This window comes from Meleagris gallopavo, chromosome 14 (assembly GCF_000146605.3).
Source record: "Meleagris gallopavo isolate NT-WF06-2002-E0010 breed Aviagen turkey brand Nicholas breeding stock chromosome 14, Turkey_5.1, whole genome shotgun sequence".
In the NCBI taxonomy this organism is placed as follows: Eukaryota; Metazoa; Chordata; class Aves; order Galliformes; family Phasianidae; genus Meleagris; species Meleagris gallopavo.
In genome coordinates this window covers 4,590,075-4,602,618 of record NC_015024.2, presented here as the reverse complement: position 1 = coordinate 4,602,618, position 12,544 = coordinate 4,590,075, and the positions used below count along the sequence as shown (strand labels likewise).

At 35.9% G+C, this 12,544-nt stretch overlaps 1 protein-coding gene across 8 annotated transcripts in view; it reads left to right on the top strand.

The window, feature by feature from the left end:
• The window catches only part of RAF1 (Raf-1 proto-oncogene, serine/threonine kinase), a 68,403-nt gene that overhangs the window by 47,881 nt on the left and 7,978 nt on the right, over positions 1 to 12,544 (top strand). For 2 of the 8 annotated variants that reach the window (XM_010718435.3, XM_010718436.3), the window contains exons 3-12: positions 685 to 900; positions 1,750 to 1,862; positions 2,859 to 2,961; positions 4,160 to 4,317; positions 5,265 to 5,363; positions 6,797 to 6,950; positions 8,438 to 8,497; positions 10,344 to 10,371; positions 10,461 to 10,588; positions 11,541 to 11,658. In XM_010718435.3, coding sequence (XP_010716737.1) covers positions 694 to 900; positions 1,750 to 1,862; positions 2,859 to 2,961; positions 4,160 to 4,317; positions 5,265 to 5,363; positions 6,797 to 6,950; positions 8,438 to 8,497; positions 10,344 to 10,371; positions 10,461 to 10,588; positions 11,541 to 11,658 — 1,168 coding nt within the window. In that variant the 5' untranslated portion in view covers positions 685 to 693. Of the gene's footprint in view, positions 1 to 684; positions 901 to 1,749; positions 1,863 to 2,858; positions 2,962 to 4,159; positions 4,318 to 5,264; positions 5,364 to 6,796; positions 6,951 to 8,437; positions 8,498 to 10,343; positions 10,372 to 10,460; positions 10,589 to 11,540; positions 11,659 to 12,544 lie in introns of those variants that run through there. The other 6 variants (XM_010718438.3, XM_010718437.3, XM_031555532.1 and 3 more) reach the window with 6 other exon arrangements.

The following is a 12,544-nucleotide window of genomic DNA, read 5'->3' as shown; positions in this document are numbered from 1 at the left end:
TTATTATTATTTTCTTTCTGAAAGCTTAGTAGACAATCTGGCCACTTTGAAATTTATCAAGGATTTCATTTCAGATTTCAAAACTTGTTTCTGACTTTGCTTAGTTTTTGAATAAGATTTGGAAAATAATTTGGAGTTAAATAATTTCGGAGCAAACAAACAAGACCCAAACCACAGAACAGAAAGACACCCAAACCAGTCCCTTGACATCACTGATAAAAATGGGGTTTCTTCATTGCTTTTTGTTATAATTTCTGTTGGGCCACTTTTTCTTTCTTGAAATACAGGTATGCTAATGCTTGCAACTATATCAGGCATACACAGCTATTCTTCTGGCCTGCAGCTAGCATCAAAGCACCTTCAAGTATTGATTGTCTAAGCTAAGACAGTGGTAACGAGCTGCTGTGACAACTAGAGGTGTAGTGAGAATGCAATTGCACATATATACTTGTAAATCTGTGCAGAAAGTCCAGTGCTATCAAAACTCGGGCTGACTTCACAGATGTGGGTGAACTGTACTGTGTATGTGTAGATTGAACGTGTCACAAGGGAAAAGGCAGTGCAGTCCCCTGATACCTCTGAAAAGAGATGGTGAGGTCTGCTGTGCCAGGAAGATTAAATAGCTCTTCATAGTGAAAGATGCTGTAATTTTCCCTCACTCCTCTAATTTTGTTGTTTCCTTAGACTGCATCCATGGAGCACATTCAGGGAGCTTGGAAGACTATCAGTAATGGTTTTGGACTCAAGGATTCTGTCTTCGATGGCCCAAACTGCATTTCACCAACCATTGTCCAGCAGTTTGGTTATCAGCGCCGAGCATCTGATGATGGCAAAATATCAGATACTTCTAAAACCAGCAATACCATTCGAGTTTTCTTGCCCAACAAGCAACGTACAGTGGTAAGTCTGTGTTACCTTGATGGAAGAATTGTGGTACTGTTTGCATTGCTAATGCTATGACGTTTATTTTTACTATAGAAATGCCAAGCTTCACGAAACCTTACTTGTGTTCTTGAATATGTTGTCATCAATTTTCCAATTCTTGAGGACACATGTTGTAAGCTGTATGGCTGTATTTTGAGACCTAGTATTTCTCTACCATGCTGCTGTATTTTTCTAGTGTGCACGAGCAAGATATGTTGATTATATATTCAACATTGAAAGATGGTATTTGCTGATGTAAACAGTGATGCCTGTGTGTAGTATCATACAGTCATTTCTACCACCGTTTCATTCACTTGAAGTATGCCCACAGGAAAGCATGGTAATTAGTGTTCCCTCAAGAAGCTTCACTTCTGTGAGATTTCACAGAGCTGAATACACTAATAATAACTAAAATCTTGATCAGAGCTCTCTGGAATATAAATTCTTTTTTTTAAACTTAGTATTTCCATTTGCCTGCATTCCTATTGTTTTTGTAGCCTATCTCTGTATATGAGCTTTGTATAGATTTGGTTTACAGAAACTTAGTAGCTGTAAGAAATGAAAGTAATGAAATGGCCTTAAAACTTCCTTTGCCTAAGTGCATGGTAGCAGAAAACATGCCTACCTGACAGGTTGGCTTAATGTGCAGTGACTTAAATTGGAGGGCACAGAAGTTTGTTGCATAATTTGGACAGTTATTTATTTATTTGTTAATTTTAAAAGTCATCAGTTGAAGAAAAGGGGATGAGGCATAATACTTTTCTCCAAAGAAGCTTAAATTAATGATACCATCATGCAGTACATTTCTTTTTCCTTTGCACACAGGTAAATGTGCGAAATGGGATGACCTTACATGATTGTCTCATGAAGGCACTTAAAGTAAGAGGTTTGCAGCCAGAATGCTGTGCAGTTTTTCGTCTTGTTACTGAACCAAAAGGGTAAGAGTCCATAATGTTATACATGAAACTATCAACTAGAGAATTTAAAAATCTTATTTCTAGAGTAGTGGCAGTAATGCTTTCTTTCCCTTTTTTGCTAATTTCTTTTGAAAATGCAGATTGTGAACACTTCATGTTGCTTTCTTTACCCTCTGCTAGCGCAAATCCTTAAACTTCCTGGGTATTACTTTTCTTCAACATTTTCTAAGTATTAAATGTGTTCAGAATGAGGGCTACATGCAAGTGCTTGTTGCATCTTTAAGCTTTTCTCATACTCTCATTGAAATGATGTGATATGCCTTCATATCTGAGGTACAGTTCTCATTCTGCGTTTGTAGTTTATAAACCAAGTTGACTGAAGATCTCTGTGCTCAATTTTAAGGCCCTGCATTCCTCTACAAATTTTCAATATTTGGACTTAAAATCTCACTTCAGATATTCCTTATTTTTTGTAGGACCGGGGATGCTGCTATTAAATACCAAATGATTCTTTTACAAGCTGAGGGAGTGAAGGTATCTCATGGAGTTAATACATTTAACTTCACACCTCGAAAGGCGTGGGCTTAATGCTCCTTTAAGCCTCAGTCACAAGGCAATCATTTGTGGTTTCACAGCTCTGTATAACTGAGTCCATTCTGAGGTCACAAGTAACTTTAGTGCTGAAGCATGTAATACAGCTTTCATGTCACTAAGTCATAATTCATAATTTTTTGTTTTGTTTTTTTTGTAGCTCCTAGGTTGATTACTTCAAATAATCCATATATTCAAATGACTTGTTTAAAACAACAAAAAGAGTTGAATTGCTATGCTTTAAAGTCACTTCTTATCTTTTTTTAAGTTAAAGATACTGAACTGCAGATCACTATAAGAGGTTAGCTGTGCTTTTTTGTTCGTTTTCAGTTTACTCAAGAAAGCTCACAAAACATAGATCACTGATTAGGTGCAACTTCTTACCTCCTAAGTAAATCTGTCCTGCCCACTTTTTCTTTCTTTCAGTAAAAAAGTGCGTTTGGATTGGAACACTGATGCTGCCTCCTTGATTGGTGAAGAACTGCAGGTGGACTTTCTTGATCATGTTCCACTCACTACACACAATTTTGTAAGCTTCTCTCCTCTTGTGTATTTTGAAATAAATGTTACTAGTTGAACGACATATTCAGTCAAGGGATGTTATAGGAGTACAGAGGCATTCTAGCTCTGTAAATATGGGGGATGGAATTTCAGAAGTAATGATTTTTCTTCCTCCCCACTGCTCCCTGTTAATTAAATTGGCTAAATATCAACTGGCAATGGAGTGTCAGAATTTTATTTATATTTCACAGTTTCTAGATGTCAGAGACTTGAGAAGCTCACCTTTACATCATCAACACCCCGATGAACATTTTTATTAGTTGGGATTATATAAAGATATATTTCTGTAACTATTATATTAAGATACCAGGTCTTTAGAGTTCAGAATTGGGAGGTGACTTGCATTTTCAGTGTTTATCTGATTAAATAAAACACTGGATAAGCTCAGCAGCCTTATGGTTCTGTTGGCAATTGTACTGAATGTGTAAACATGTTGTCAATTTTTTGCAGTAACTGAAAATAGCTTTGCTTATACTTAGCAGAATTAGAAAAATACAAAATAAAATTGTTTGCAGTTTCTTACAAAGCCTAATATTTTGCTGAACTGGAGAAAATTCAGACTTACAGCTGTTGTGTATGATAGAGTTCCATTGTAGGAGGAAAGCCTTTCATCCATCCATTTTAATGTCTTTTTTTTGGGGGGGGGATTTCAGAAGCTTTAAAAATATTAGATGTCATTTTGAAAAATGGAATTTCCTTAAACTGCTTTATATCCTAAGAAAATGATTTCTTATGTTAGGGTTATTGGTTACCTATGGGCTCACAACAGATACTGTGATGAATAAAGAAAAAGGCATGATTCTTATGATCTGATCCTCCTTCACTTCTGATGATACCAACTAGAAAAAAAAACCCCAATTCCCACCCAGCTCTGTCACCTTACCAAGTGCAAGATGTTGCTTTTGAGTCTGATGGAACAGATAATTTTACGTGGCTTTTTCTTTTCATTTTAAATGATTAGGCAAGCAGTTCCCTAATTATTTGTAAGCTTTTCCAGATTTCCAGCCAAACAAGAAATACAAGAAAACTTGTGTAACTTTACGTTCAGTAACATCTTGGGGGCACTGGTAATATTTTATCATTGTTTTTATTTATGTCAAGCTCTAAAGATGTTCATCTAAGCTAATTAAGAGAATCTTGGATTAATCATTAAATGCATTTTCTAGGCTCGGAAGACATTTCTAAAGCTTGCTTTCTGTGACATCTGCCAGAAGTTCCTCCTAAATGGGTTTCGGTGTCAGACGTGCGGTTATAAATTCCACGAGCACTGCAGCACTAAAGTTCCAACCATGTGTGTCGACTGGAGCAATATCAGGCAACTCTTGTAAGGACTGTTCCTTTCTAATAGCAGTAGTAGCTCTCTTGGGCTCTGGTGGTTGTTCTTTGTTTTTAAAATCTTACCATAGAGATGATTTGGATCTTTGGGAGGTGTAATCATGTTCACCAGTTTACAGAACACATGTATTGATTTCATAAAGCAGCCAGCAATGACTGTCTGTTCCCAGGAGAAGAAGGCCAATTGCATGCATTTTGTTAGTGCTGTGAATTTCAGTATTCTCAAACAAACGAGTGTACTGAATGATCAGGCAGGTGCTATAGTGCCCTTCTGATTCAGCATGGGAAGGCATCCTAATTCCTCTTTTATAATACTTCAGTTATAAGAAAAAAAAATTCACGACTCAGTTGTTTTTACCGGTTGGAAAGATGAATCTTTCAGGAGTATCAGTGCTTTTGATAGGCCACTGAAAATAATGGAATGGTGAGAAAACTGATGAAGGATGATACTTAGAAAATACTGATTAGAGAAAGTTGAAAATCGCTGATAGAAGTTCTTATATGCAAAACAGTTGAAACCTATGAATGTGTTTGTATCTTTATTAGTGATTGTATTATTATGTTTTTTAATAACTGAACTTGCACATGTAGTTATACTGATGAGCAATCAGAATTTAGGATGATTGTGTCACTTGATGCTACCAGAGTTTAATAAAAATTAAAAAATGCTAGTCTCAAATATTCTGTTGAGGAAGTCTGAAGTCTTGCAGATTTGTATCTGAAGTCTTAATTTTAGTCAGAACACATGAAAATTCTCCTTGAGAGTCTGATGATGTAGTTTTTAGTTGTACCATACAGAGAAAAAACGTTACGCAAATACAGGAACTGGGGACGTGTTCATGCAGAGCAAAAGCCCTTTAAATTCTCAGTTTTAAGAGCATTGTACAGGAGGTAGTGTAGCAGTTGAAATTGTAATTGTTTTTGTTGATATTTCAGATTGTTCCCAAATTCAAATATCAGTGACAGTGGTGTCCCTGCACTACCTCCCTTGACAATGAGACGGATGCGGGAGTCTGTCTCCCGGATACCTGTTAGGTAAGCTAGTATTTCCTGTCATTTCTCTTTTGGGAAATACACTTGTTTAAAAACAAAAAAACCCACACTCCCAACTCCTTGAAAGTAGAAGAATATAGAAGGTTGAGAAAAATGTGCAAGAAGGCAACAGAACTTCATCGTAGAAAATATCTAGCTTCATTTCTTACAGCTTCAAGCAAAGCATCAATTCTGGAATTTCTGTTTTTAAATTTTAGTCTAAAGATTTTAAGTGAGGATATAAAGTTTTGTGGAGACCTTTGTTTACCTGCCTAAGAAGAACTGGTATTGGGTGAATTTTATTTCATCTGATCATGTAGCATACATGTAAGGGTTTATACCTTGCTTTTTTTTTTTGTGTGTGAGTCACATGCATAAACTAAAATAACATCCTAAATTATGACTATAGGTAAGAGATTAAAGAGAGCAGTGGAAAGAGAAAATAGGCTCCCTTTATAGGAAGTCCTGAGACCTGATTAGTAAGAACATTTCTGCAGTTTTAATGCTAGAATATAAATGGCTTTCCTTCCAAAGCAGCCTGTCTTCTGATGATAATTTGTGCCTATATTCTTTTCCTTGAAATTTTAGAGGCTGGAGAGGGCAGGCCATCTTTTGTTTTTTTTCCATCCCTTTGAAAAATGTTGACCTGTTCAGGAATGAGGCACAGAGCACCAGAGTAGCTGACTTGCAAATGGTTCTATTTATTTATTTATTTATTTTACTGGGAACTACATCAGTAACTGATCTTACATTCCTTCTCTTTGCCATGTTATTCTATTTCTAGTGTTACTGCACAATGACTTAGTGATTAGTTAGCTGGTTGTTTTTGTGAAGGCTGTCTGGTTTTGGTTAAGCTATTTGTGTTATTTGGGATAAGTGAAGTTTGATTAACATTAGCTGTGATTTATAATTCTTTGTTGATCTGGATTTTACTGTTGGCCTCCTGCTAACTGCTGTTGGGTTTCATGACTTCCTTGCTGGCTGTTCTGTGTGAGAAGTTGAACAGTCTTGCAAACTTCAAAAACTTAGGGCTTAGCAATAAAAAAGTACCTTTCAGGCTATTCACTTAATAAGCCTGAAATGAGAGGTTTAAATTTAACTGCTAGAATTAATTAATCCAACAGAGCCTGTAATTTATCAATATATTAAAGATGATTTAATGGGGACTGAGGTGAACTGTGGCACTTTTTATAATGGCAGAAACACACTTAAACATGTTAGATCCGTGTGCCAAGTTTTTAAATTTATTTCCTAAGTTAAAGAGTAAATGGTTTGGCTGACCAAATAGTCTTAGTTAGTATGCAAATCTCAATGTTTCCCGTGTTTCAAACTTTGTGTATATTACTGCTTTTGGTAGATTACACTGAAGAGTATTTTTCTGACTGCTAGAGGGGGGGAAAAAAAAATAACCACAAATTTCTCTCTTTTCTTCTTAGCTCCCAGCACAGGTATTCTACACCTCATGTCTTTACATTCAACACATCAAATCCTTCCTCTGAGGGCACCCTTTCCCAAAGACAGCGATCTACATCCACACCAAATGTCCACATGGTTAGCACTACAATGCCAGTTGACAGCCGGATAATTGAGGTAATATTAATGGGGATGGATTATCATTCAGTTACACTGGATTTGTGACTGGCTATCTAATAGTCACTGGTTGGTGTTTTTTCTTTTCCTGTAAATCATGTAGTGTTTTCCTTAACGGACTGTGATAAGAATATATAGGTGGCACATCTGCCTAGAAAGTTAATAGCTCATTCTCAGTCTTTACCAACTTCAGTTAAGTTCTAGGTAGATTTCAAAGTCTTTGAAGTCGTGAGGAGTCGTAAGTTTCACAGATGTGAAAAGAGAACAATTTCAGCTTGTCTGAACATATGTGTTATTTGAGATATTTAAGAATGTTCTTTGAAACTTAAAGATTTGGATTGGGGGAGGGGGACTGATGGTTGTTTAAAATGAGACTAGAAGTGGAAGTCTGCTTGCAAATTCTCAGAGTCTGAATGCTCAAATCAAAGCTTACTGGCAATATGCTGTGTTACACCCTTAGAACTGTGGCTCATGGGAAAGCCACCTGTATCTGAAAATACTTCTGCTGTTACTTGATTGCAGTAATCCCTTTATTTATTATTTGTTAATTGATTTTTCCCCTTAGCTTGGATCCTTACACTGGAAACAATGAGTTTTTGGAAGTGAGGCCTTAAGAATCCTGTTTGTTTGTGTAAGGGAGTGATTTACAGGAAAGGCTTGCAGAAAGAAAGTGATGAACAGCAGGACTTCAGAGAGCACCCTGTATTCCCCTCTGCTCCTCCTGGAATAAGTTGAAAAGTCCTTGGCCAAACAAAATCTTCTGAGTTCACTTCTTCTGAGTTCACCCTTCTTATTGCTTCAGCTGGTAGCTTGTAGGCTTCTATGAAATGTAAAGATTCTCCTAAATGTGCCAGAGAACTGCTCTGCATCTTCAGTGGGGTGAAATGAAGTGCACTGCAACCCTGTGACAATTTTTTGGTTAGAAGCATTGTGGTAGCTGGATTTTATGGGGAGAGGCACCATTCCTTACAGGCTAAGATTGTCTGCTCCTCCCCCCCTCCCAAAGAGGCTTTGAACTATTGTTTTCTACAGCACAAAAACAAAATGAAGCCTTACGGAAAGAGAAGATGAATTATTAAGCTTAGTGGTGTGATAAGTGTTTGAGATGCTGCTTTCTTTATTCTTTATGCATAGTGGTAGAGAAAGAAATGCTTTCTATTCTGCCTATCATAGCGAATCGAATAAAGATAGCTGCCCTGTTTTAGAGGCAGTAGCTGCTTTTTCAGTAGACTTTAAAGAAACAACCAGACACAGATAGTGAGTACCTTTAGGGATGATATGAAAAAAGTCACCGCAATAAGGCAATTAATCAGTCTGAATGCTCCTGTAATTTTTTTTGCTTGAACAAGAATAGTTATTTAAAAGTTTCACTGCACTTAATTATCATATGCCAAACAACTTTGGTTACTTTTTCTTTCATTTATCCTAATTTCATTTTTAATTTTTTATACTTCCTCTTTCTGTTATCTCTTACCCTGTTGGCATAGAATAACAGCCTGAATGCTTCTCCCAGTTCCTGGTGCAGACGATTTTGTTTGAGGGGAAGAGTAGGTATTTTCTTGGTGCCTTTTGTTTTCTTGTGATTAACAGGATTGCTGTAACTTGTAAGCCATGGCAGTGTCCACATGAAGTGTTTAATCTGGCGCTGATTTAATGAAAATCTTTATAGCATGTTTGTACATAAATACTGAGGACAACACTTGGAAGAGGCAAATTGATCAGAGTTCATTTTTAGTTAAGACGGATGAAGCCATACTGCTGTGATATTTGTTATGCATTTGAACAGGCTTGGATTAGGATCTGCTTGGTCACACAGCTTTTGAGGTATAAAACATTCTGATATATCTGTTGTGTGACAGTCTTCCTCTGGAAACTATTCTGTTAAATTTAACCGTGCAAAAGTGTGGATTCAGAATATGATGCACTTCACATCAGAGCAGAGGTGGCAGAATACAGCACTGCTGTGGTGTCATTTGTGTTGGAAGAAAAACTCTGAAGAACACTTTTTGGGGTGCATTTGCTGTAGGAGCCATAAGAAAAATATTCAAACCAGAACTGAAGTTCAACAGATACTTTTTTTTTTTTCCCTTCAGGTAGCAATTCCTTGAGAATTAAATATGAGAGAAATTGAAGATTATTTAGTGGTTCTTTGCCAACTTGCTTGAAAGAAGTTACATTCTCAGGCCAGTGTAGAAAAAAACACCAGTTGTTATTAATGCAGATTCTTAAAAAGACTTACAGTCCTCAAACTGGACAAAGGTAGTAATTTGCAAGAGTTCTCTAGTAGTTTACGTAGATTTTAATTCACTCAGGCATAAAGTAGAGGAATTCTGCAAGAATATGCTATTTAGAATTCAAGCCTGGGAGAACACAGCTAACTAGCAACAATGATGTATTCCATAAATGAATCATTAGTAAGGAAATTCTGGGCTAATTTGAAAGCCGTACAGTGGAATATAGGCTTGTCCTGTCCTCCTATGAAGTCTTACATTTATTATTCTACTAATTAGTTAGAAAGTTTGAATTGACTTCTATTAACTTTGACAGTATTTAACATTTCTGTAGTGCATGTTCTTGCTTTGTACTTATACAGTACCTGGATATTTTACGTTTCCTGTATGTACTTTGGGATAATGCATAGCAGGTGAGAAAAGTTGTATAGTCATGTTTGTCAGAGCTTAGTTTATCTTGTGCATGGCTGTAGAGTTGTGTTGTAAAGTGCCTGTGGCATGAGGTGAGAGTTGTTGCACTGTACCAAGTAGTGAGCTGTGTCAGAACATGCTTTTCAACCATCATCAAACTTCTGTGGAAAACACTTGTTTTGAAATGGAGATGTTTTTGTGTTAGAGCACAAGATGTAGTCTATTATGTGTTGAAATACCTCTACCACATTATTTCTAAATGCTTATTGACCTGGAATATTTTAGAGGCTTTTAAAAGTTTTCCTACTTAAAATCCAGAACCTTTTTAAGTGGCTGTCCCCTGGAGATACAGGGCCATCACAGGAGCTATGTTCAGATCAAACAAGCATGAACAACAGTGGAGGGATGGGAATGGAGACAGTATTTCTCATGTTTATTCTTGTTCCATGTCTTCTTCCCCCTCTTTTTTTTTTTGTAGTAATACCTTTTAATATGCTGTAAATATTTTTAATGTGTTGTAAGAATTTGCCAGTTGCATGGGTTGTTTTGGTTGTTTTTTCAGTTGTTTTTTTTTTTTTAAAAGCAAATATTATTTTTGTAACCAAGCTGCTATCTTTTAAAGGGATTTGGTCAATAGTGTATGACACTTGGTCTAAACTGTCAAGAACTATTTCAACACATTTATTTCTGCTTGTTTATTTGCACACAATCATATGCTTTATTAACTATGTTGGTATTTTCTCTGTTTTAGGATGCAATTCGAAATCATAGTGAATCAGGTATGGCTTCCAAAAATAAAGTAATGTAATTGTATTTTGTGTTTATTTTATGGTTTGTAACTTCTTTTTCTTCTGTTTTCACATACAAGCTTCACCCTCTGCTCTGTCTGGAAGTCCTAACAATATGAGCCCGACTGGCTGGTCTCAGCCCAAAACCCCAGTCCCAGCCCAGAGAGAGCGAGCCCCTGGGACAAATACACAAGAAAAAAACAAAATTGTAAGTATTTTCAAACCACTGTGTGTAAATACATTCAATGTGTTCAAGTAGGATGAAATTAAGGATTGTTGGGATAAAGATCTGTACTTGAAAGACAATGAAAGCTGATGGAAATCTTTGATTACTCTGCACTGAATGTGTAACAGTGATACAAATCTAACTTGGGAAAGACAGCAGTACTGCCTTATGCTTTAAATTCCTGGAAAAACATTTGGATTTAAAATCAATTTCAGACACAGTTCTGAAATTATTTTTCAGTATAGATTCAAGGCTTACATTTCTAAATATTTAAGGGCTGCATCTTTTTATTCTTTTTTATATCTTTATTATATTGAACCTCCTTATTGCTTTTTGAATTGCACTGCCATGGTTTTCATAGAAAATGCATATGTCATCACATTGGTGACAAAGTTGGTTAAAGAGTCTTGGAAAAGTCAATTTAACAAAATGGCAACTTTTCCTCAAAGCTTTGATTTTAAACATAGAATAAGAAATCAAAAAAACAACGAATAATGTCTGGATTTTTTTTAAGTTATTTTGTTTTTTAAAAGTACAGTTGCTCTGTGGGACTCCCAGTTGTAAATCACATGGATGTTTGAAAATTCTGCTCTCATATTTTTTTAGTTTATTGCTTTCAAATATATCAGAGTTCTTTAACTTGAGCATTGTGATTTTTTTTTTTAAAGTAAGTTTCTTAAATATTTAAGATATCTTCAAATAATTCAAGAATCCCCAATTATTCATTCCTCTTATGATCTCAGATCAGAGTTGATATCTCTAGAGCAGAATTCAGTGATATCTTCATAAGCGCTTAGAGCCTTACAGTGAAATGTTTGGCTTTCTTGTATGGGGAAAAAATCGTTAGGGAAATAATGAAATAGGTGTTTTTTTTTTCCTGAACACTGTTAATAAAATAAATACCATATGTATTTAATATTTTCTTTTGTTGCAGAGGCCTCGTGGACAAAGAGATTCTAGTTATTACTGGGAAATAGAAGCAAGTGAAGTCATGCTTTCTACCAGAATAGGGTCAGGTTCTTTTGGAACTGTTTACAAGGGCAAATGGCATGGTAAGTTCTTCACAGCTGTTACTGTCTTCTCAAAATGTTAGTACTGTAGAAGGACAGTAATGCAGAAAAAAAAAGTGTTTGAATGGTGCTGCTATGTGATTATCTACCAGCAAAAGAACTAAGTGAGAAATACAGATTTCCTAATTTTTGCATTGAGAAAATTAAGGCACAGTGCCAGTGCTGAAATCTGAATCTCACAAGTGCTGATTCTGTCTCCATCCATATGCTGAATCCAGCATCATTAACACCACGTTGTAAATTTTCACAGCATCATGTTAAATTGTTTACTTTCCTTTTTTATTTTGAATATCTGTCGTTTAATTAGCATACTTGTACTCAAGGTGGCAGGGAAAGAAAGTAAGTAGAAATTGTTTTTATGGTGGAGTATTTCTAATTAAACAAATGGTTGATGTGAGAGTTAATGAGAAAAAGTTTCTGAGGATTTTGAAAATAGGCACACTGCAGAATTAGGCTCCAAATTCAGGGTGTCCGGTTTTAAACAGAAACACAATTCCCTTCAGGCTCTAATCTAAAAATGAATGTGAGTTTCTTATTAATGTGTTTCACCAAAATGTTTGCAACTACTCTTCATGTATCAAGAACTTTGATGTTTTAAAGAGGAAATGGAGCTACATATTAACAAACAATCCTTAGTTGTGCACATAGAAGGACTGTACAGCTATCACGGAATTCAGTGTAAATAGGATTCAGTATCACATTTAAAGTCACTGTACAGAGTTCTCCTGATTGCTGGGGAAAGCTGAGGTTAAACTGCCAAATAATGACAACTTGATCTGATTTTATAAACCTAATTGATGTTAGCAAATAATTGACACTTTTTTTAATGGTATTGACATTCTATTAAAAGAGAAATAGTGGGAGAGCC